At 39.7% G+C, this 26,556-nt stretch overlaps 1 protein-coding gene across 1 annotated transcript in view; it reads left to right on the top strand.

The window, feature by feature from the left end:
• KCNN2 (potassium calcium-activated channel subfamily N member 2) overlaps positions 1-26,556 on the top strand; it is a 275,099-nt gene that overhangs the window by 106,915 nt on the left and 141,628 nt on the right. The window contains exons 2-4 of the mRNA XM_080677708.1: positions 11,662-11,861; positions 12,683-13,953; positions 14,601-14,696. Coding sequence (XP_080533834.1) covers positions 11,840-11,861; positions 12,683-13,953; positions 14,601-14,696 — 1,389 coding nt within the window. The 5' untranslated portion in view covers positions 11,662-11,839. The remainder of the gene's footprint in view (positions 1-11,661; positions 11,862-12,682; positions 13,954-14,600; positions 14,697-26,556) is intronic.

Genomic DNA, 26,556 nt, shown 5'->3' with positions numbered 1-26,556 from the left:
CCGCTGCAGCCGATGCCTGCCATGGTCCGCGCACGCCCCCTGGTGGTCAGTACACATCATAGCGACCAGTTATTCGGTTGTTTAGTTGTTCCGGTTGCTCCGCCATTCTGTCTATTTGCATATTAGCCTTTTATTATATAGGATAGAAGCACATAATTTTTATTTGTGGAATCATGCTGTATGAATGGTTTTGTCACTTGGTTTAACCTAATGATAAATGTTGGTCATTCCAATTCTTTACATATACATCCTAGTCATCCTTTAAAAATAATATTTAGTATACTTTTTAATGAGCATTTATTTTATTCTGCCTTTTTTCTGTAATGTATCATGCTACAGTAAATATCATTTTAAATATATGCATGAAAACATTTTTTAAAGAATAGATTTCTGCCGGAACCGGTTTGGCTCAGTGGATAGAGCGTCGGCCTGCGGACTGAAGGGTCCCGGGTTCGATTCCGGTCAAGGGCATGTACCTTGGTTGCGGGCACATCCCCAGTGGGAGGTGTGCAGGAGGCAGCTGATCGATGTTTCTCTCTCATCGATGTTTCTGGCTCTCTATCTCTCTCCCTTCCTCTCTGTGAAATATCAATAAAATATATTAAAAAAAAAAAGAATAAATTTCTATTAGTGGACTTATTAAGTGAAAAGTTGTATATTTAACATTTTGATGTTAAAAAGGCTTTACCAATGTATACTCCTATCTATGGTGTATGAAAAAGCTGATTTCTTGCAGCCTCACCAATGCATTATATTGTATTATCATTCACTCTAATAGAAAAAAAAAATTATTTCAGTTTGCATTTCCTTGATTACTTAGGTTTTCTTTGACCATTTGTATTTCATCTTTTTTTATTTTTTTAAAATATGTTTTTATTGATTTCAGAGAGGAAGGAAGAGGGAGAGAGAGATGGAAACGTCAATGATGAGAGAGAATCATTGATCGGCTGCCTCCTGCAAGTCCCCCACTAGGGATTGAGCCCACAACCTGGGCATGTGCCCTTGACCGGAATCAAACCTGGGACCTTTGAGTTCACAGGCTGACGCTCTACCCACTGAGCCAAACCAGCTAGGGCTCATTTTTTAAATTGCTTTTTGTATCCTTTTATTATTTCTCCATCCAGTTTTTTTAAATTTTACTCTTAATTTCTTAGACTTTTTAAAAAATATGCTTGATATTAATCCTTAGTCTGTTAAATATGGCACTCGTCTTTTTGTTTTTGGTCCCTGTGGGTGTTTTATCCTGCCGTAAGATCAAATCAGCTGTCTTTTCCTTTATGTCTGTTGAGTTTAGTCAATTACTTAGGAAAATCTTCTCCATCTTAAGCTCATAAAACTATATCTCCTTTACATTTTTCCATACTTCTCTAGTTTTGCTTCTTACTGTTAGGGTTGCTGAAGGAGGAACACACGAGGCCAAAGTGGTAAGGGATTATAAATTTATTAGGTCATCTGGATACCCAGATGGGCTGAGCCCCCAAATGGCGCCAGCCCCCAAAGACGAGGAGTCAGAGGTTTTTAAAGAGCCTTAAGCAGGCTTTTTCTGGGCAGAGAATTCTCTGTGCAGGTCTGGATTCTGGGAAAGTTCAGAGGAGAGAGATAATGGTCTTAGCAAGTGGAATGTGGTCTAAGCAAGTGGAATATCCATTGTGAAGTGGTCTAAACGTCAGTTCCCAGGGGAGGGGAGTATCAATTCAATTATTTGATCAAACCTAACACATATAGTGAGTTGTATTTTTAAGGATTAGTCAGAGCAGCCACATGAAGAAGACTTAGAAAGGTTTCTAAACATTTATTTGAGGTAATTTTCCAAGTTTTTAGAAATTGAATGAGAACGAAACGAAGTGCCTTGTCCTTTGAACTTGCTGAGGACATTATCTGTGTTATATCCATTGATACATTCAAGTGTACCCTGATGTTCCCTCTTCTTGTCTATTTCCTCTTCCAGTCTGCTGATAACTGGGCTCTCTCTAGTTAGTTATCTGGAAGGCTTCATCCTTCTTTCATTCCCTGACCTGGGAAAACCAAGAATCTCTATGCCTGGGAGAATGAAGGCTGCTTCCTAGGAAAATCCAGAGATTCCTCTCAAGAAAAAAAAAAAAAAAGGAAATAGATCATAAGAGCCTACTAAGGACTATAAGCCTGAGACATATAAACATAAGCTATTTTCTATGCAACTTGTTAAAGAGGGGGACAAAGGAGAAGTGAAAGGCCCTTTCTTGCCCCTCTCTTATGTGAATCCATATGAGGCTAACTTCTCCCTTCCCTCTGCATGGAGCTCTAACACACAAGGTTAACACTCAGGCCCACTAAGGGGAAAGTAGTCCTCCATCACTTAAGTACCATTGTACCAGTTGTAGCAAAAGCCGTTTCAAGACCGCCTTCTCTCTGTTGTTCTCCAAAGCCCTGATCTGGGGATAAGCAAAAGACAAAAATCTAGAACAGGAAACCTAAGAGTCCTTTATCTTGGGACGCCCTTTAATAACTGAGAAAATACTTTTTGCTTAATCTGATTTCAATGGCTTGGTACACGTCATGTAATTTATCTTCCAGAACAAAGTGTTCTGTTTCTACATCTTTCTTGCATTGTCTATGGGACTACTAAAAAACTGAAAAAACAAAAAAGTTTTTTACTCTTAGCAAAGTACTTAATAAATTTAAACAAAACATGACTTTTATCTTGGCTAAAAATGCAAACAAAAAACTCCATGAGCAAATTATTTCATTGTGTAAGAATGGGAAATGGTCAGGAATTTTGCTTTCCTCTGATACAATACCTACCTCCACACCCCCTTAGATAAACATCTGTGAGAGGGTTTGGAGCTGTAGGCCCTGCCTTCTTAACAGGGCCTCTGACTCGCCTGGTCTCTCTTTTGAAGTGAGCATGAGTGTGATCCCAGTGCTACTGTCACTTGTCAATATCAAATAAGTGTCCTGCCACCTACAGGGTGCCCACCTTGTGCTATGCCTTCTTGGTTGCTGAGTCCTTTAAGATGTGTGTTCAAGTAGCTGAACTGCATGCTGCAGGCTGGGTGTGGAGTGCACTCTCGTTGCCAACCCTCAAAATGAAAGCATACATAGTACTTCCAAAATTGCCACTGATAACCTCTTACAAAGGCTTCAGTCTCACCATGTTGTAAGTATATGTCTGAGCTACCAAAGGGTGAGAGAGCGAAGGTATTCAGAGACAATTACTGGCCATGAGTAACCATTACTAGTCATCTTCAGAAAATGCTATGATTTGCAAATATATTCTCCCACTCTATATTGTCTTTTCACTCTCCTGTTGATGTGCTTTGAAACACCAAAGTGTTAATTTTGATGAAGTCCAGTGTAGCTATTTTCTTTTACAACTTATGCTTTTAGTGTCATGTCTAAGAAAGTATTGCTTAATTCAAAGTCATGATACACATATGCTTTTTAAAAATAGTTTCACAGTGTGTTTTTGTTTTGTTTTGTTTGTTTGTCTTCACATTTAGGTGTTTAATCCATTCAGAATCAATTTTTGTGTTTGGTGCAAGGAAGGGATCCAAGTTCGTTTTTTTACATGTGGATATCCAGTTTTCCTAGCACCATTGTTGAAAAAACTATCTTATCCTCATTGACTTATCTTGGCACCTGTGTTAAAAATCAATTGACCATAATGTAAAGGCTTATTTCTAGACTATAAATTCTGTTCCTTTTATCTCTACATCTATTCTTATTCCATTACACACTTTAAAAAAAATGTAGAAATATGGTTTTATTATAATGTCTATAGCATAGACATGGGTAAAGTTGACACTTAACAAGTTATCTGCCACAATGCAAGGATTTTAGACTACCCCACCTTTCATTTTAACAAACATGACAAACATGCTGAGATCAAGCAGCTTGTATATTCAAAAGAGCTAGGATGTCTTTCAAAAAAATCAGTATCTATTATGAGTAAACTATTCATGAGGCATGTATTCAGGTCTTTCCACATTATGTAGCACCTACTAGGTACCTGGAATTCTTCTAATTGTTGGGGTTCCATTGCCCAGAAAGCATGTTCTAGAAGGCATCTCACAATCCAGGCTCCTAGGAGCTCTGCTATTACTCACTACTTGATTACTGTAGCTTTGTAGGAAGCTTTTATTCAACAAATGTGAGTAATTAAAATTTGTTTCTATACTTCAAGATTGTTTTTGCTATTCTGGGCTACTTGCATTTCCATGTGAATTTTAGGATCAGTTTGTCAATTTCTTAAAAAAATCAACTAGGATCTTGATAAGAATTTGACTGCCTCAGTAGATTAATAATATTAAATCTCTTAATTCATGAATATAGCATGTCTCTACACTTATTTAGGACTTATTTAGTTTCTTTCAACAATATTTGTTAGTTTGTGCAAAAGTTTTGCACTTTTGTTTGTGCATTTCTAAATATTTTTATTGTATTGCACATTAAATTGTTTTTAAATTTCATTTTTTTAAATTTTTTTAAAATATATTTTATTGATTTTTTACAGAGAGGAAGGAAGAGGGATAGATAGTCAGAAACATCGATGAGAGAGAAACATCGATCAGCCGCCTCCTGCACACCTCCCACTGGGGATGTGCCCGCAATCAAGTTACATGCCCCTGACCGGAATCGAACCTGGGACCTTTGAGTCCACAGGCCGACGCTCTATCCACTGAGCCAAACCGGTTTTGGCTTTAAATTTCATTTTTAAATTACTCATTGCTAGTGTAGAGAAATACAGTTGATTTTCAAATATTAATGTTGTATCCAGGAATCTGCTGAACTTATTAGTTCTAATAAAATTTTAGTGGATTATTAGGAGTTTTCTATATACAAAATCACGTCATCTGTGAATAGAGATAGTTTTACTTCTTTCTTTCCCTCTGGGTGCCTTTTATTTCTTTCGCTTGCCTAATTCACTGGCTAGAACTGTCAATGCAATAGTTAATGGAAGCAGACAGATCAGACATTGTCTTGGTTCTGATCTTAGGAGGGAAGCTTAGACCAGTAACTATGATATTAGCAGTGAATTTTTCATAGATGCCTTTTATAGATTTGAGAAAATACCCTTCTATTTCTAGTTGGTTGGCTGTGTTTATCATAAAAGCGTTTTGAATTTTGTCAATTTTTTTTTTGTCTATCAAGATGATTATATGGTTTTGTCTTTTATTCTGTTGGCATGCTATATTACACGAATTGAATTTTGATGTTCAACTAACCTTACACTCCTATGATAAACCCCACTTGATATATATATATATATATATATATATATATATATATATATCTTTTTACATATTGATGTATTCAGTTTGATTATATTTTGTTGAGGATTTTTGCATCTATATTTATAAATTATGTCTGTCTGTGGTTTTCTTGTGATGTCCTCAAGGTCAATGATTTGTTTTCCTTCCAGCTCAAATCTACTGTTGAGATCCTCTAATAATTTTTTTCTTTTGCATACTATACTTTTCAACTCCAGAATTTCCATTTGATTCTTTTAAATAATTTCTATCTCTTTATCAGTATTCTTTGTTAGATGAGTCATTCCTATTAAACCTCCCTTTAACCATTCTTTAAGTATGGTTCAGGGCCTAGTATGTTAACTTAGCTGGTTTGAGACTTGGTGATCTGCTTCCCTCTGAATGATGGGATTGTGCTTAAGAAGCCTAGAACTGCCTGAGTCATTTTTCTTACCTTAAGGTAAAATAACATGAGGATTAAGCCAATATATATAAAGGAGGACAATGATGGGAAGAGATCCAAGGAAAGTGTTGGAACGCTGATGGTGTCTTAACATTTGAATAAATCTGCACTGAAGTCTTCCCTAATTATATTTTCAGTTATATGAGCCTAGAAATACCCCTTGTTAAGAAAACTTGGCTTGTGAATGAAAGTATTTAATAGTTTTAACTAATTAAACATGTAGCAAGGGCAAAACACTGTGTCAAATATTGAGTTTTGTCATTATATTTGTCTACTATATATATGTTGTGTTTTTCCTAATATGATGTATTATTTATATCATTTGGTATACATGGATAATTATTGTACATTAATAATTAAAATGGTATAGAAAATGTGCTACTGAGTTTTACTGTCCTAAAATACTATGCTGAATAAAAACCTGGTATATATTAGGTGAGGAAAAATAGGCAAATGTTGAAGAAAATTTATCAGTATTTAGAGTGTTTTGTTGCTGGTGACACTGTTATGTTTAATTCAAATTAGAAAATTGTGGTTCTTTCTTTTTATTTGAGTAGGCACCAACTCTCCTTGCCCTAAGACAAATTATTTGGGGATGGGGTTTTACAAATAGTTTCTGATAGGGAGAAAATAAGATAAAAATAAACAAAGGGTGATAGATTTCTTGAACCTGTTTGGAAAGAGGTGGAAAAGAAAAAAGGAAAACATAGAGAACTGATGAATAACATATGGGAATAGTATTAACAGGAAGAGAGAAAAAAAGAGATAATGAATAGTGTGTCCTTATCCTAAAAGAGAAGAAAACAATGTTGGGAAAATATATTGGATTTCAGGAGGTAAATAAAGTCTCGAGAACTTTTGTGGCCTCATTATATTTTAGTATTGAGCAACCATGGAACCTATGGGATCACCAGGTGGTCGATATGACCTCATTATTTAGGGATGGATTTGCATATCTTTGGCCCCACATGTGTTAACTCTTGACCCCAGCTGTGAGACACAAGGGTTTCTCTCTATGGCACACAGCCTGGCTTCCTTTCTTGGAATATAGGGAGAAACAACAACAAAGAGAGGACAACTCTTCCAGGGCACAGAGAAACCAGGGAGGCAGGCTGGATCCCTGCAGGACTGCAAACAAGTTCCTCCAAGCCCCAGGGCAGGGAGCTTGAGTCTGTTCCTTCTCCCTTATTATATAAAAAGACAAAATGGACATTGCATGTGTCAATATGTACACTTCGTTGGCCTTCAACTTGTATTATGGATGTTGCCAAAAATAAGGAATGCATAAGCTGCCAGCAAAGTAGACAGAATACTGTGAATGAATAGACCAGGATATGTTTTTCTAAAAATACTTTTTAATTAGGCACCTTGGACCTGCGTGATTACATTCCTGCCATTTCATCCACACTTGTATTAGATCCTTATATATTATTCTAGTCTTAAATGAAGTCAACAAGAGGACCATAGTTAAGGATCACAGAATCCCAATCAAGCCAGTGAGGAAATGTCAGTTAGGCTATTCAAATGCAGTGAATGGTAATGTTAAGTTACTATTGTCCATTCCTGGCCTATCAGTAAAGTGCAAGCCTGTATGAGTTGATAGAGTAATAGGTTATTCTTGTATGAAGGAAAGGCTAAGAGAATGTTAAACAGACTCACCAGACAGAATCAGAAGACGGTGTTTGAAGTCTGGCTATTCCTTGCTACTCACTAACTATGTGATCTGGGGCAGCTCAGGCAGTACATCTCAAGTGTTATCATCACCTATAAGATGAAGATGATAATAAAACTTTTTCCTACCTTCCATAAGGGTTCTTAATGAGATTCAAATAAAATAACACATGAGAAACTGCTTTATTAACTACAATGTGCTGTCCATTAATTTTTTTATGACTTTCTAGATTTGGATGTGTGTTTCTAAGTGCCAAGGGATATTTGTTTATGAAATCCACAGACTATTTTTAAAAGACATCATAGTCCCGTGGTCGGCAAACTGCGGCTCACGAGCCACATGCGGCTCTTTGGCCCCTTGAGTGTGGCTCTTCCTCAAAATACCACAGCCTGGGCGAGTCTATTTTGAAGAAGTGGTGTTAGAAGAAGTTTAAGTTTAAAAAATTTGGCTCTCAAAAGAAATTTCAATCGTTGTACTGTTGATATTTGGCTCTGTTGACTAATGAGTTTGCCGACCACTGTACATAGTCAATAATTTCAACCTATTCACCTATTTAATTACATAACAGATCAATTCTACTAGCAAAACTAGTATAGTTTCTGCTTTTTTTTTTCTTCTAGCACTGCTGATTTTGCAGACACTCTAGTTAGCAGAGAAGTAATAGGGGACAAGGATGGGAGTAGATAAATTTGGAAAGTTAATGAAGTTAGTGAATAGGCCCTAACATGATAATTAGTCCGTGAATAAGAGTAGTATTACTAAAAATTAACAAGACTATCATCAATAATCTTATTCAGGTCTTGATACTTTCTAATCACAATGCAGAAGAATAGAGAATACATACAATAAATAATATTCTAATGTTTTCTTTAAATGTAGTAAATTTTGTATGAAGCTAGGGCAATATGTGGTTTAAGAATAACAGCCGTTTTATGACTTTTTAAAAAGTTGTTATGCTCCAGGAAATTTAGCTAAGAAAACAACTCCAATAGTGCCCTGACTCCCATTTGCATTTACTGCTAAGCCAGCTAAGTCCAGAGAGGCTAAATCTCATCACAACGTCTGTGTTTGGCACCACCAAATAATTTACTCACCTAGGCAAAGAAAAAAGAAAATCTCAGGAAAACATTTACTTTGTTTCCCTCACCCCGTGTGTGGGGCACAGATGCCCTGGACCCCTGCCTCTTCTGCTCTGGCTGTCTTTGGATATAGATCTGAAACTTCCAAATTCAAGAGAGTCCTGCTTTTTAAGGAACAACAAAGAGAGGGAACGCTGACAAAAAAATTCCTATGAATAGGAGAATTATAAATAATGGCATAATATAAATCTGAATAAAATAAGGAACCAGAGTGCAAACAACGAGTTTTTCCCCCAAGTCCCTGAGGTCTGGGAAAATTATTCTCCTAAGACTGTTAAGTATGTATATTGGGGGGGGGAGGGGTGGCAGGGGGGAGAGAGTGTTATGTGTATTTGCATATTCACAATCTTGAAATACAACAAATATGGGAAAGCAATTATTCTAGTATATAAGGAAAAAATAGACAGTTTTTACAAAATAACTATACTGGTGGAAATAAAGGTGTTTAATTGATTAGTTTTGAAATGCATTTCATGGATGAGTAGGACCTCTGGTGTTAAACCGGAGAAAGTTCACAACTTATATATCTTACTGGCAGGAAGAGAAGCAAATGTAATTTTCCAAAAGCTTATCATTGGAGGTTGTGGGCCGTTGTTTTGCAACCTTTCCTTCAACCCTTCTTCATTTCCTCCCTCTCTCCTGGCCTCCTTACTCTCACAAATATAAATGGTGTCTATTACATGCTAGGCACTATCCACATGGAAGAATATTGTCTTTGTTGTTCTGATTGCTTAACTTTACATATTACATGTATTTCGGCAATCCTATGTGGGTGGGGGGAAGCAAGATTACAGTATACATATAGCATACATATTTTAAATGTTTATATATTAGCTTAAAATTCATTTGTTAATTTTATAAAGAAAAGAAGAATGATGAAAACAAGAACCTCTTAAGTGTGCCCCATGTCATAACGCAATAGTGTAAGATGCCCCAAACAATAAAGTCAGGAGGATTCAGACAAAAAAAGTGAAACATAAAATTGCTAGGACATCTTTTTTTAAAGTATATTTTTATTGATTCTAGAAAGGAAGGGAGAGGGAGAGAGAAACAGAGAAAGATCAGTAATGAAAGAGAATCATTGATCGGCGGCCTCCTGCATGGCCCACACTGGAGATCGAGCCTGCAACCCGGGTATATGCCCTAACCAGGAATCGATCCATGACCTCCTGGTTCATAGGTCGATGCCCAACCACTGAGCCATGCTGGCTTGGCTGCTGAGACATCTTGTGATTTTTTCATCATCATATTAATAGAGGGTTATCAAATTCCCCAAATGCAGACATCTATTAGCAAGATGATTTTTTGAGTGTGTGTGATCAGATGATTCCTGAAAACAGAAAGATAAATATCTGATGGACTTTTCTCCCCTTCCAATCACAGTGGGTTTCACATTATTACTTCATGAGCTTTTTCAAAATATTGGTTAGGTGGAAGCATTGTTAATCTGAGTTTGGCTATTCTGACAGTTCCTCAAGCTGTAATGCAAATCTCTATTTCTTCCTTACCTTGTGCATTCCATCCTTCCCCGGAGCCCCCTTTGTGAGCAGTGGGAATCCCACACATAATGCCATGAATCTCAGTAAACACTCTTTGTTTCTACATGATTAATGGCATTGCACCTAATGCCATACTAAGGCATGGAAATATACATGAAAAATGATACAATATTTTCCCCCATTATTTTGTTTATGGAACCTCTTTGAAAGTCTTGACTTTGCTAATTGAGAAAGTCAGTTCAACACAGAGGGTGCAGCTATTACCTTTCTTAGGATATTTTAATTCTAGAAACATATCTAATGTAATACTGGTAACAATATTTACACATTTTGTAGGCGGTCTATGTAATTTTCCATCTAAATTTACGAAAAGCTAATTAATTTTCATGAAAACATTTCTTTGAAGTATTTAGATTTGTAAGGATAAATCAAACTTCTTCACTCAATCAGCATCATAGAGCAACTAGAAGGCAGCTGTATAATTTGTTATAAAGTGAAAATAAATGTAATGAATATTGTGCTTGAGTTCAATTTTGTTTCACACCAAGTGAATAACTTTTATTTGGAAGTTTTCATTGTAATTCCAAATTATTCATTAGAATTGTTTTTTTTTCCTTTTCTTTTTTTTAAAGAATTGTTTTTAATAGTCATTCTCACCACACAATTCATGCAGTATCTACTCAGCCACCCCAAAGATTCAATGAGCTTCATAATTCCAAACAAGTTCTATTAAACTGCCAAAAATCCTAATAGATTATTAAATGAAACGCTGTCTCCAATTTTTAGCCATACGAATTCTATTCTTGACTATTGAGAAATGCAAGTTCTGACACTATTCGTTATGTCAAGTTGAGGACTGTGGAAATAAAAGCAAACCTCTCCTCTCCCCATTCTGGATGTTTTTACTTGCCCATACAAAAAATTAAAATTGTTTAAGCCATGTCCAAAGGATACCCTAAAATGAATTATTCACTCCATGGCATTGAAAACACACACACACACACACACACACACACACACACACACACACGGAGCTGGTACGTGGTAAGCAACTTCAGGGCAGGTGCAGTGCGAGTAGAATATCAGGAAATTGGATCCAGCTGAGAATTCCAATTACCTAATGAGGGTGATCTGCTTTCACTCTAATTTCTTGGTGTATCTAATTCATTATCATCTCTAGCATAAAAATCATGCTTTAAAATCACACTTAAAAATGGAAATATTCAACTGGCCGATTTCTTTCATTTGGGTGGAGGAGACGGAAATTTCAAGTTACAAAGAAATACAAACGATAAAGACTTAAGATGGAGCAGTAACAAAGAATCCTCGAAAGGGTCCGCCACTGCTTTGTTCGGTACATTGCTTAAGAGAAAGACACATCACAGGGAATTTATGAAACACAAAATGCAATTTTTATTGGTTTATTGGGGAGTAAAATAATTATACCTAACTCTAGCAAAAATCCAGCATTGTCCTCGGGCACCTATTATTCAGCCCGCGTTATCATTATTAGTAATTTCCCAGCCAGGCTATGACTACCGTTGTGAATCAGCCCGCGCCAGGCCCCTCTCTCGCCCGCCGCAGCAGTCAGGGCTTGGCAAGGAAGACGCTTGGTGTTTGCGCATAGGTGACCCGCCTTTGCTTTGTGTCTGTGCTGCAGGTGGGGAGGAGGAAGAGGAACAGAGGAGCTGGCGGCCGGCGGGCGCTGAGCAGCCCCCCAGACCCTCGAGCAAGCCTCCTTTCCACGGCCGGAGAAACCCACGGACCTACCCACTGGGGTGGCCAGAGGGCCTGAGCGCGAGAGCCCGGCACCCGGCGGTCGGGGGCGCCAGCCCCTCATGTTCCGCAGAAGGCGCAAATGTGAGCAGGCGGTAGCGGGGAAAGCCCTCCGCCCCCGCCAGGGGGACCCGGGAAGCCCGTGCGGGCTCCTCCCGCGGTTGGCGGGGATCCCCCTCTCCGGCCCCGCCCCCATCCTCCTCGGGCCCGTGTGTCAAACAGTTAACCCTACCCGCGCCGCAGAACACTAGGGCGAGAGCTCCGCGCAACCAATTCCGACTCCTGGGCACTGGCACTGAGCGGCCGGGAAAGATCCACGCTGATTTTAAGGACAAACCTAGGCTCAGGCCCCGTGGTTATTCCCGAGCCCTCGTGTAGCCAGTCGCCAAACTTTTTCTCTCCAAAGCGGGTCCCCCACAGTTATTTGCCTGGCAGCCGCAGCCCACTCTCTGCGGGACAATTGGGGAGAGGTGGGTGTGGAGCGAGGGGGCTGCTCTTCTGCAGCCTTTTGAGGCGTGCGTGGCGGCGGAGGAGTGGCCGGGCTCCGCACTGTCCCTGCGCCTGACCCTTTTGCCGGGTGGCCCAACGTGCTGCAGTACCCGGCGCAGGTGATCTAGACTGCACGTCCGGCAGTAGTTAGGTGGGGGAGAGGGGGCGCGACACGGAAGGAAGGGAGGGACACCCCTTTCTTTTCTCCTACCCCTGCAGCCTGCCTGCACTGCCTGGGGGCTCCCCATCCTTGGCGGTGCTCACGGGCGCTCCCAATCGGCAGGTGGAATCCTCGCCCTCACCTTGTCCTGCGCACCCTTGGATCTTCACCCTGCAGATCCCTCTCCCTATTTTCCCTCTCACACACACGCTCCCCTAAGCCTCGCGCGCCGCAAACTCAGTCTTGGTCCCCGCAGGTGATGTCATGCCCATTGTTTTGGTGCGCCCAACCAATCGGACTCGCCGCCTGGATTCTACCGGAGCCGGCATGGGCCCTTCCTCACACCAGCAGCAGGAGTCCCCGCTCCCGACCATAACGCATTGCGCAGGGTGCACCACCGCCTGGTCTCCCTGCAGCTTTAATAGCCTTGACATGGAAACCCCATTGCAGTTTCAGCGCGGCTTCTTCTCAGAGCAGCCGCCGCCGCCGCGCTCCTCACACCTGCATTGCCAGCAGCAGCAACAGAGCCAGGACAAGCCGTGCCCGCCCTTCGCGCCCCTCCCGCACGCACACCACCACCCGCACCTCGCGCACCAGCAGCCGGGTAGCGGCGGCAGCAGCCCATGCCTCCGGTGCAACAGCTGCGCCTCCTCCGGTGCCCCCGGGGCGGGGGCGGGGGCGGGGGATAACCTGTCCCTTCTGCTCCGCACCTCCTCGCCCGGCGGCGCCTTCCGGACCCGCACCTCCTCGCCGCTGTCGGGCTCATCGTGCTGCTGCTGCTCGTCGCGTCGGGGCAGCCAGCTCAATGTGAGCGAGCTGACTCCGTCCAGCCATGCCAGTGCGCTCCGGCAGCAGTACGCGCAGCAGCCCGCGTCCGCCTCCCAGTACCACCAGTGCCACAGCCTGCAGCCCGCCGCCAGCCCCACGGGCAGCCTCGGCAGCCTGGGCTCCGGGCCCCCGCTCTCGCACCACCACCACCACCCCCACTTGGCGCACCACCAGCACCACCAGCCCCAGGCACGCCGCGAGAGCAACCCCTTCACCGAAATAGCCATGAGCAGCTGCAGGTACAACGGGGGCGTCATGCGGCCGCTGAGCAACTTGAGCGCGTCCCGCCGAAACCTGCACGAGATGGACTCAGAGGCACAGCCCCTCCAGCCGCCCGCGTCCGTCGGAGGAGGTGGCGGCGCGTCCTCTCCGTCTGCAGTCGCCGCTGCAGCTTCGTCCTCAGCCCCCGAGATCGTGGTGTCAAAGCCGGAGCACAACAACTCCAATAACCTGGCGCTCTATGGAACCGGCGGCGGAGGCAGCACGGGAGGCGGCGGCGGCAGCGGCAGCGGGCATGGCAGCAGCAGTGGCACCAAGTCTAGCAAAAAGAAGAACCAGAACATCGGCTACAAGCTGGGCCACCGGCGTGCCCTCTTCGAGAAGCGCAAGCGTCTCAGTGACTACGCGCTCATCTTCGGCATGTTCGGCATCGTGGTTATGGTCATTGAGACCGAGCTGTCGTGGGGCGCCTACGACAAGGTACGCGCTCGAACCCCTGCCCACCCTTCCGGGGCTGCAGAGCGGGATGCCAGGTGGTTGGGGTTGGCACTGGCGGGAACTCCCTGCCTGCCAGTTGCGAGCTTTCCCGGGACAGTCGGAGGGCAGTGCTGCTGGGACAGTGAACACGGCTCAGAAGCGCACGCTTAGTCCGCAAGGCAACTCCAGAGAGGAAGCCTTTCCGTGCGCAAAGTTCTGGAGACAGTGAGTGCCCAGCGCGTTTGGGTAGATTAAATAAGCGGTTCCAGGAGTGTGTGGGAAAGCATGCTTTATTTCTCTTCTGGTGCTCGGGATTTAGGAGGCCCTTTCAACCCGGAGAGCTTAAACTCAGGAATAACTTCCTCTCGGGTTCCTAGCGCTAGGAGCTGCACTTGGGTCTGTGATGGCGAGACCCCGCTGCCTGGCTGTCTGGTCCCCCACCTTCCCAGCTCTCCTCTCCTCTCGCTTGCCTTTGAGGCTAAGTGATGTGACAGATCATAGAGCCAAGATAGGGGTCCCCTAAATCCAGCTGGGAGTTCAGGCCCACTTGGTGGGGGACTCGCTGACCTTCCCAACCCCTCACCACTCAGGGGCCCAGGTGGTTGAAAGTGCTTCTTTCTTAAAAGTGCTTCTTTCTGACTGTGTTGCAGGCGTCGCTGTATTCCTTAGCTCTGAAATGCCTTATCAGTCTCTCCACGATCATTCTGCTCGGTCTGATCATCGTGTACCACGCCAGGGAAATACAGGTAACTTAGGTTCTGCTGTTTATGAATGACCCAGAGTCACGCCTCCAGCCTAGAGAAGCTCAAGGCAGCAGAGCTTTTTTCCAACCCCTCATGTCCTTGCTTGAGGTTACAGAAGAAACATGCTGCATTCTTACATACCACCTGGCCTGTTCCTTCAAGAAGTTAAAAACGAAACAGTGTAGCATGTAAGCAGGCAGTCATTTCTGGGATGTATTTATCCAGCCCTTCAGATTTTCCCCTGTCTTCTTGCAGGTGATCCACTTTTGCACTTCTTGTCCTTAAGGTCAGTTATGCACTAGCCTTAATCTGAAGGGTAAACGTGTATTCTTGTTTGATACCACCTCTTCTTAGTGGTGCCTCATTATGAAGATTGTATCCATTTGGATCATCTCCTATTATGTAGCTAGGGAAGAAAATAGGCTGGTGATATTCCTAGCTAATGTATATAAATAAGACATGAGAAATCTCTAACCCTTTCTATATGCCCCATCATTAAAAAATCATTGTAGGTTTTGAATACAAGTTCTGTATATATAGTATGTGATAGGTTCTTAGCTACAATCATTACATCATTTTTCAAAAATGTCAGTCAAGAGCAAAGGCTACTGCCTTTGTGAGCAGTCTTGTTAGGAAAATGTTTTAAATGCAGCCAGGAGCTCTATTGTTAGATTTGGCTGTTGCTGACAACTTCAGAATCCTCTATATAAAATTAATGTGTTGTATTTTGAGTGGTTTACTTTGCTGTAGCCTTAGTCAAAGATATATTAAGATTTGTGAATTAAAATAGAGTTTTCAAAAATGAGGAGTGATTGGGCTTTTCCAGTGTAGAATTTACACTCGTATATATTTTCTGATATTTTTGGAGCAGTTGTGAGACATTTGGTGGAACTATTAAACCATCATATCTAACCTGCTATCTTTTAGGAGTGGCCTTTGACTTTAAAACATTGTATAGAACGTGCCATTTAAGGAACTTAGCATTAATTAGAAATTAAATTAATTTTAAGTTAGTAATTAGCAAACATACACTAATTATGGGAGAAACCAATTTTAACAGTTGTCCAAACAAAATAAAAATGCACATGACCCCAAATAAGGAGGGGAAAATTACTTCATTTTGTGTTCAAATTTGTAAAAACTTGGAAAAGTGTGATTTTGAAGGAATGAGGTTAGAGAAAGAAAATTAGAGAGAGAATATTTAGAGTAAGTCGTAAAACTGCACTGGCAAAACCAGGCAAATACATATTTGAACTCTTTAAAATTTAATAACTTACATAGATCTCTCTTTAATTAGGTACTAATGGTCATAGGCTTTGGAGATTCAAACATTTTAAAGTGATACTAAAAATGTAATTTAAACATTATGAGTGTATCTTTTCATTTTGGCTTGAAGAATAGACAGAGCTGGAAGGAACAAAATAGGTCTAAGGATTCTTTGACTCAATTTTCAGATGAGGACCTGAAGTCAGAAGAGGTGAGTAGCTTTCTGGATCACGCAGCTAGACAGTACAGAGCGTGACCAGGCCCTGTCCTCCGAGCGTGGAGTCCAGAATGCTTCCTGCTCTTTCTGCTGTATTCTGCTACTGCTTGCCAGCAGCCCTGAAATGTGGATATTTTGTTTGGTTTCTCTCTACATCCAAATGTTTGGTATATGAAGAGAGTTAAACTTAAAAGATTATTATAGAATATTTTAGGTATTTTTAAAAATCAAGTAACTTTTTTTTCTTGGAGATCAGAGTGGTTTTACTCAGTTCACTCTTGAAAGAGACCTTGTCATTTGCTGGTTTGTTGTTGTTGTTTTTACTTTTTAATGAACATCAGCCTTCCTATTATTACATATTCCTTCTGAAAAGCACACAGCTACATAAGCATTCCTGAGGGAGGATATTTGATGGTATTAACATCAAGAAAACAAGTGTCTTCCTAAAGACAGTGAATTTTTAAGAATTATTGAGATATTTTTGAAATAACATAGGAGTGTTAGAGGAGCTACCAAATATTAATTACATGTTGTAAAAAAAAAAATGATACCATGTTAGAACTCTTGAAACTTACAGAAAATAATAAAATATCAGAAATCATATTTTTATAGATTATGTCACACTTGAAAGAATTCTACTCATTGGCTAATTTTGAGGACAATTTCTGTTACAAAAATGCATAGGTATTTTGGTTATGTATGGCATGAGTGAGAAAAATGAAGGTAAGCACAGCGAGCTTCTCTACTGTTGGAGTCATAAAACATTACAAAATGTTAGACTTTTAAAATTGGGTTTATTTTATATGACATGGCTTCTGTTCAAATAATCACACTTAATAGAATTTTAAAATACATGCTTGTGTAATATCAGTTGTTTTGGATATAGATTTTAAATTCAGTATTTTATCTAGAAAAGTGATTTTCAACCTTTTCCATCTCATGGCACACGTAAACTAATTACTAAAATTCTGCAGCACACCAAACACACACACACACACACACACACACACACACACACACACACATATACTGTATATTTTGCCAATCTGACGAAAATAGGTAGTTTTGATTCATTCACACTGGATGGCTATAGTTGTGTTGGCTGTTGTCATAGTTTTTATTTGACAATCTAAGGAAAAGTGGTCAGTGCCCCTGACTAAGTAGTCAGGTATTGCATGTTTCAAAAATTCTTACGGCACGCCAGTTGAAAATTTCTGATCTAGAGGGATTTCCTCAGGCTGAAGCTCTATATTATTACCTGAAATGCTTAAAAAAAAAACAAAAACAAAAACAAAATAGAAATCAACCACATGAATGTGAAGATTCTGACCTAAAAGTCAAGAACCAGAAAAAAACACAGGATTGTTCTAATAGATTCAGAGAATGGAGTTGGTGGTACTGCTCAAATACTTCTGAAGCTCAGTGAAACCAAGTTCTCAGACTTATTTTTTACTTATAGATGTCACTGCTCTAAGTTCTTTCATAACTCTTAAGCAAATCGGAAATCTCAGTTTACTAGTAAGAATTCTTAATGTATTTATTAGCTTTGAGTTAAGGAACTAAATGCAGAGGTTATGTTGCCATTCAGAACATGTCCTTGGATGTAGCATGGGTCTAAAATGGCATTTTTTTTTTCCTTTTAGCATATCAGCATGATGATGGGAGAGAGAGCTAACTAGTGTCAGTTCCTGGTACATGGTATGATTTCTCACTGCATTCAGGAAAAGTAAATGTTATAGCCAACATTCTGGCTCTGTATATCAAAATTGATTAACAAATCATGGTGAGACCTTGACATTTCCAAGGAGAACCTTGGAAAGCAAGTCACTGTGACCTTTTGTAGAATGTTTATATACACACTGACAGAATAAGATGATTCAGGTGAGTCATGGACGGAAGTGCTTGAATTAATATAGTGTAATGAAGAGCAGAGCTCAGTATATTTCAGTTTGGTGTCATTTTTCAGTACCACAGACAGCTCAATACATCAAGCTATAGCTTGTTCATTTAATTGATTACTTGTATACTCCTCCAATCAAAAATGAAATCACTATTTTTTTATCAGAAGGTTTATATAAAATCAGATTTAGTGGGCAGAGTTTTCAGCTACAAAGATATTAGACTTTTTCAAATAGACATTTGACCTTACTTCATATAGTCTTCAGCAAAGCCCCCCCACCCCCCCAAAAAAAGATATAAATAAAATAACCTAGGTAAATGCCTATCTGTGTATCACAACCCTCTGACAAAGGAAAGATACTATAAGCTAGTTACTGTCACTTGATACTAATTAATAGGGGGGAAAACCCCAGAGGCATGATATCCTATGACTTTTCTTTTTGTCTGTCTCTCCCCCACCCCACCCCACCCCCAACCCCCGACACCAACACCACTTTTTCTGTGGGGTTGTAATTATTTCTTTGATGGAATAAATACTAAGCAAAGTTCACATACTCTTTAAGATTTTCAACATGAAATATTTTGTAGATTTCACATCATTTTTTCAACTTTAACATGTTCTAATTTCTCTTAGGGAAGTAGCTTTAGTTGAAAGAGCTGTTTGGTATTCTGAGTTAAGCAAACATAAGATTCTAGGTTGGAAAAGAAAGCTCTTTGGAGTCTGATCTTTCTGGTTCTGGTGGGATTTGGAAAAATGGAAAGTACTATACTTTAAAGTTGAAAACATTTTTTGTTTGATTTCATTTTTGTAATAATATAATTATATAATAAATAGCTTTAGAGGAAAACCTGATTTTTCTTTGGTATCATTTGCAGTAGAATAACTCTACTCATTCTCTTTCAAGGTAGCTTTTCAGAGATGGACAATATAGATCTAAAACTGGAAGATCATAAATTAAAATTTCTCTTTGCTTCTGCATCTAGGCCACACAAGGGATGCTCTCTTTCCCACTCCTACAGAGAGCAAGTAGACACTTCCAGACCATGCAGAATATACTGCATATAGTCATTTTTCTAATTAATGAAATAATAATAAATACACACAGTAAAAATAACGGATAGTACAGAAGAGTTTAAAATAAGTGATATATTCACATTCTCCGTACTCTCAGTCCTGTTTCTCAGAGACAACCACTTCGAAGTTTTTCATATATGCGTCCAGAATTTTTAAGAATGAACACTTATGTGTGTTGAGATAACACACATGCTTTTATTTTGTAATATATCTCGGAAGTTTTCCTCATCAGCGCATAGAAATCTGTCTCATTCTTTTGTAGCAGCAGCATATTATCCCATTATGGATGTATTGTGGTTTGCTGATAGGTGCTTTGAGTTTTCTAGGTGTTTGCTATTATAAGCAATGCTAAAAATGAACACCATGGTATACCTATTTTAATCTACTGATTAGAATTTATGCATATGGTAAGTATTCAGTAGTCAGACTTCTGGATCAAAGGGAGTTTGTGTTTTAAATGGAAAGTTATTGTTCACCAACCCTTCAAAAAGGTTCTCAGAGTTGACATTCCCTGCTTTCCACACATATTCTTCTATAGCATGGTTAACACTGGATGTTATAAAACAGAATTTTAAATATCTTTGGCTTCTAAAATGTTTTCTGCCTTCCTGAAAAACCTTTTGGAGAAAAATTATTTAAGGACAAAGTGCGTAGCCTCATAGGCTTATGTGCAACATTCCCTAATATCTAGTGGTGCATTGTCTGATCTGATAAATAGAATAATCATTGTAAAGTTGCCATCAGAATACAATATTTGCCAAATTTTAATTTACTTTTCTTAAAAAAAAAAAAAAACTTGGAGGAGGTTGGTGAAGATGAAGGAAGCTAAAAACCTAGAAGGAATGGTCCTAGAATGGTCTTTAAGTCTCTGCTTTATCTGCGAGGGAGATGAGAATTACTGCGGGGGGGACAGTAAGACTCCAAAGGAGAGAGTGGAAAACTTGCATGCATTGCTTTGCTGTGTGGTGGTCTGTATTGCCAGCAACTTCTACATCAGTTGTAATGAGACTCTCAGTCCCTTTGACTCAATGTAGACTCTGTCGTAACGAAATCACTCGGGACTAATTTTCTCCGCCTGTCTGTGCAAAGATCTCTGCATTATTAATGGTGTGCCGCTAAATAAAACGATCCTGGTGTGTTTACAGAGCAGCATCACAAATGAATGAAGAGTGGAACTTTAGGTTTACCACAAGTGGGTTTGCTTGATCTGCCAAGTTGTTTCTGGGCCACATTTTGCACAGCTTGGAAAGAAGGGCACTGTGGCTGTTATAGTCCCAACCACATCTGGCAGGGCACACAGATGGTTTAACTTCAGGGGAGTTACTTTTCATCAGGGTAGAAGGTGTCTAATGGGGCCATTTTAAATATGTTTTTATTGATTTCTGTGAGGAATGGAGAGGGAGAGAGATAGACACATCAATGCTAAGAGAGAATCATTGATGGGCTGCCTCCTGCAAGCGCCCTACTGGGGATCAAGCCTGAAACCTGGGGATGTGCCCTGACTGGGAATCCAGCTGTGACCTCCTGGTTCAGAGGTCGACATTCAACCACACCAGCTGGGCTAATGGGGCCATTTTAGAGGGAATTTTTGCTCATGAGGAAATAATTTGATGTCTGCTACTTTAAAAGTATATTCTTAATCTGAAATTCCCTAAGCATTCTATTAATAAAACTAGAAACCGAGTGGAGGGGACCTGAATTGTTACCTGGCCCAGTTCTCGCCCAGCATGGGAACTCCCTTTATGTCAACTTTGATAAAAGTGGTTGCCCACTTTCAGCTTGATCCCTCTTCCCAGGATTGTCAGTTCATCTGTACAAGGCTGTCCCATTGCCGGACAGCTCTTACGTTTAGGAAGGTTTTTCTTATGTTGAGAGAAAGTCTAAAAAGTTTTTGAGCTCTGCAAATACAGTAGTGATAAGGCAGTAAAGTCCATTACCTCTTGCAACTGACATTGCAAGCTGGTGGGGTTAAGGAAGCACAAATTAAGTAAAGAAACAAACTCCTTATTAGTTCTGATAATTGCCATGAAGGAGGTATAACGGCTGAGACAGAAAATAATTGGAGGTACAAGGTTGATGATCAGTGGAACACTCCCTAAGGCAGTGACTTTTAAACTGAGACATAGAGGGTAAGAAATAGCTAATTTGGCGGAATCTGTGGGAACAATCTGTGCGAAGGCCTGGTGACTGAATTTACTGCACCCAAACACATGACAGCAAACCAGTGTGGCCACACTGGGAGAATGGTCCTGGACGGGGTGGGAGAGGATGCAGTGTTCTGATACTGAAGGGTCATAGGGCATGGTAAGGATTTTTGGATTTGTTTCAAAATGCAGTAGGGAAGTCATGGAAACACTTAAAGCATGAGAGAGTCATGATTCAACTTATGTTTAACCAGACCTTTTGTTGATGTTCTGAGGAGATTGGTCTGGAGACTATTAGGAAGCCCTTGGCAAGTCATGTCACAGTGAAAGATGATCACCTGGCTTCGGAGCAGTAGTGGAGGTGAGGAGAAATGGTCTGATCTGAGATCTATATTGGCGTTAGAATGAACTTCCTAGTGGATTGGATGTGACAAGTGAGAGCAAGGGACTATACAAAGATGATTCCCAGAGTTCTGGTTGGAGCAATCGAGTGTATGGTGCCAGGAGGGGAAAACTCAAACTGAAGGGTAGGATGTGGCATCGGAAATATGTTTTGGCATAATACGTTTGAAATGCCTCTGACTTTACAAGAGAACCTAGAGTTCAGAGGAAAGGTCTGTAGTGGAAATTTAAGTTTGGGAATAATGAACAGAGAAACTATTTAAACCCACAGGAATTAATAGAATTGCTGAGAGAGAATAGAAAGATGAGAAGGTGGACAGTCAATCAACCTCTGACATCTAGAGGTTGAGTAAAGGAAGAACTAGGAAAGAGCGATAAGAGTGAACTGTACCCGAGGAGGAGTTGGGAGTGTTGTAAGGAGGCACAGTGCTGTGTATGGAATACTGTGACATCTGTTAATAAGGGGTGGAGAAGTGCCTTTTGAAGTTGGAAAGTTGAAGGTCATTGCTGTCCTTGATGAGCTGTTTCAGTCGAATGATAGAGACAGAAGACAGACTGTAATTTCCAGTATAAAAGAAAAAAATTGATTCCCCCTTTTACAGAATCACAGAGCAAACATTTAAACATTGGGTAAGTCCCTTTCAATGCCTTCCTAATTAAATAGTCCCAGTTTCTTTAAATATTCCTCATCAGACATAGAATGTCCCCAATCACATTCTTCTGGGCTTACTCTGTTTTGTTGAATTCCCTCTTTAGAGAAGAAGGTCAGAAATGTACCCAGTACTCTCAGATGCCCATGGGGTTGTTACCTCCCTTCATTAGAGATGCTCCTGATATTGACTGATATTAGTCTAGAATGGTCATTGCTTCACAGGAACTGTTGCCAAGTAACACTTATAAAGTTGTAATTGAACTGAATGTTTGTTTTATGTTTATTAACCTTGTTAAATAGCAACTTGGTTTCAGACCAAGGTTTCATCCTGTCAGAATTATTTGAATCCTAATTTTGATGTTTATTTGACAAACACTTTTTAGTTTTGGAAAATGCTGTGTGTGGACTGGCTATGGGATTGGTAAGACCCAAGGTTTCAAATTAGTGTTAAGTTCTGTACCAGAAACAGAGTCAACATTAGTATCTGCTACCTGCTTTGCACATCTGCCAATGACACATTTAACTCTTCTTCCTAGCTTTACACTAACCACGAGTTTGAAAAGTGATGGTGTGCATGAGCCACAGTCAGAACTCAGCAGGACTTTTCTGTTGTTGCTGTCCGCTCATCTATGATACTTGATACAGCCTTTTAAGTAATAACAACTCTGTGAACCCTGACTGTCAGCCAGCCCACATTTCTCACAAGAGTGTCATGAGGACTGTTGGATCCCTTGCTGAAATCTGCATGTTCTCTGTGAAAGGCAATCTCATCATCTATTAATGATATCCAAAAAGGAAACAAGACCAATGCAATGCAAGCTTCATGACTACATGCCTTTCCTCTAAAAAACTTTGGTTTTTCTCTCCAGATTATAAATTTCATAACTATTCAAGTTAGAAGATCTATAAAACATAGAAAACATTAAAAAAAGAATATGTTAGTTTAATCCCACCACCCAGAGGTAATTATTATTTATGTTATAATGTTTTATATAAAGTAGATGGTCATAGTATTTGCTATATAACTGTATAAGAAATTTGGTCTTTTCATGTAACTTTCTATTAATTTCCCCATGCTATTAAACATTCTCAGCCCCCATTTCCCCCCATCATATAGATGTAATCAATTTAATTATATCCCTTATTTTTAGACCTTAAGAAAAATTAGAAAGAACCTACTTAAAATTACTTTTACAGATGAACTTTTGTGAGCATATCTGATTATTTCCTATGGATAAGTTGCCAAGCAAGAAATTCCTGAGTTAAAGGATATTATTTAAGACAAATTGATAGTTTGTCAAACTGTCCTCCCCAAAGTTTATATTACTCCTTTCATTTTTAAAGTACTTACAGACCAGTTCATGAAATGACAGATGTGGTATTTCCTGGAATGTCTAGGTCTAATTTACCAGTTAGTATTTTGAGTACTTTGTAAGTCTGGGTAGTCTTCTCTACCTTTCTATTTCTCCATCACCTTGTTTTCTTAGTATTGCCTAACCAGATTGGTAAAAGAGGATCTATTCATTTTTAATAGTTAAAGTTTATGTAGAAACAGTGTGAAAGCAGTTTTGGAAGATGACTTTGTCCCCAAATGTCCCCAATCCTTTTTATTATAGAAGCTGTAAAAACTATAATTTCTGACATGTTCCTCTAAAACTTTCCTGCTGAGCAGAGCAATCAGACTCTCCTCTGAGCTGTTTAAGGTTTTCTGCAGCATAGCCTCATGGCTTTGTGCACTGCCTCTGGAGCCACTGGGTCTGGGCTCATTCCCAGCTTTGCCACTAATTAGCTGTGTGACCTTGGGCAAGTTACTTAGTCTCTCTGTCCTTCAGTTTCCTTGTCTATAAATGGGAAATATAGAGAACCTTTTTCATTGAGTTGCTATGAGAATTGAGTGTGTATGTATACACATACAGGCGCACACACTCACACACACACTCAATATGTGTATGTATATAAATGAAAGTGAATATATATATATGCTCATATATGTATATATACACATTACACACACACACACACACACACACACATATAATGTACCTAGAACACTGATTGGCATGTGGTGATGGCTACGTAGGTGTCAGCTGCTGGGTATTTTTAGCTATTTTGGGGTTAACTGGGATGGAAGGGGAAGAATTGTAGCCCAGCCTCTCTGGTCTTTGGGAAATACTAGTAGTAATGATTTTTTTTCTTTTTACAAGTCTTAAGAGAGGGAACAAAAAGATAAAGTGGGCATTTGAACAGTGACCATTAGTTTATTAATAATCTAGACCAGTGGTCGGCAAACTCATTAGTCAACAGAGCCAAATAGCAACAGTACAACAATTGAAATTTCTTTTGAGAGCCAAATTTTTTAAACTTAAACTTCTTCTAACGCCACTTCTTCAAAATAGACTCACCCAGGCCGTAATATTTTGTGGAAGAGCCACACTCAAGGGGCCAAAGAGCCGCATGTGGCTCGCGAGCCGCAGTTTGCTGACCACGGATCTAGACTGTGCATAAGTGTGTGTTCTTTTTGGAAAAAAAAAAAAAAAAAGCTTTGATCTATATTAAGGATAGCCATTTTTTTAAACTGAGTTACTTCAGATTCTCCCATAGGCAAATTGGCTATCTGAAGACATAAATGTTCATTCTGGGTGTTTCAGGTCTGTAAACTAGTGTTACAGAACTATAATGTTCTGACTAACAGTTCTTACCAAAATAGCCATTTCTCCTGTAAACCTACCTAGGTGTGGCTTCCTGCTGGCGATTAGGCTGACAGTATCTCCTCATCACTAATTAGGACCTTGGTGACTTAAAGGGCTTACGTGAAGCACTCTGAAATGTAAGCAAAGGGAATCATTTGGATAATGGAAAATTCTGGTATTCAACCTCTGGTATTCAAGCCAAAGACAAAAGCTTGTTATTGACAGTATTGTAAGCCTATAGGATATTGAAATAATTTTTTTTTCTTTTTCTGGATGGGGTTTATGTCTGGTAAGAGTTTTGTTTCATATGCCATCACCCCAACTACAGTGCTTGAAGTACAGGTCTGAAAGAATTGAGAAGAAGGATTTTTTTGTGTTAACATGAGAAGTAGCATCTCAAAGTATTCTTGGGCCAGTGACTAGATTTTTTATAGAGAGCTCACATCCTGTTTTTTGTTTTCATTTCACTAGTTGAATGTGTTCTATGCCAGGCTCTCTTTTTGTTATTGTTGTGTGAGTTTTGGACTTGGCTTTTTGAATTTATAAAACACATTGGGATTCAGACATCACAAACTTTGAACTGAACCATTGTAGACAGACCAGTTTTAATAGCCAGTATTCTACATCAGTAATTTATCCTTTGCACTCTTGAATATTCTGAGTATTTTTACCCAATTATGTACTTATCTATAATAGTTCTCCAGCAGGTGTTATGATGGGGTTGTTTCCAAGCAACCTGACTATTGAAATTTGTATATGTAGGCTTTATTGCTTGGTCACTGAGTTGGTCTTATTTGTACCAGGAAGTTTTGGTCTTCCCAGGAAATTCTGAGCAGTATTTGGAGATTAGTTTCAACAGAAACATATTGAATTCTGGGGAGGAAGCATTAAGCACTATAGTACTCTTTTCTTGGTTTTGACCTTGGATAGTGCTTTTCTGAGAATAGTGTCTACTGTCATGAGGGTTAAAAAAAATATATGGGTACTCATTTTTAAATTGCTTAATTTTTTACTGAGTGGCTAAAGGAAATTATGTCCTGGTATTGGATTTAACATTAAGGTCATGGATTTTTTTAAAAAGCATTCAAAAATAATTAAGCTGAATATTTATTGAAGTGCTTGCATATAATGTGATATAAAAGTGATGGCTGCATGATTTATAATAGTCACCTCATGCTTTTTCAAAGGCATATCTAGTACTTCTAGAATATATGCAAAGCTATTGACAGATAACAATTCAGTTTATGTGGGTTTAGTTATGAAAATTTTAGACTGAGTCTTGACCTTTAGAAACTTGTCATAGGTAAATATTCATATTGGTGAATCCTCCCATACTTAGGAAATGTTCTTATATCTGTCCTTGGGAGTGAGAATAGTTTAATATATATTTATTTAGTTAAATATGCTATTAGTTTGCTATCTAAACCTGTGAGTAATATTGCAAAATTGTAATGCTGTTTTTTATGTATTATTTATTATATTTTCTTTTCCCATCACCATTTATCCCTCTATACCCTC

The sequence above is a fragment of the Plecotus auritus genome (assembly GCF_963455305.1).
Source record: "Plecotus auritus genome assembly, chromosome: 7".
Classification (NCBI taxonomy): domain Eukaryota; kingdom Metazoa; phylum Chordata; class Mammalia; order Chiroptera; family Vespertilionidae; genus Plecotus; species Plecotus auritus.
This window is presented reverse-complemented; position numbering and strand designations above follow the sequence as displayed.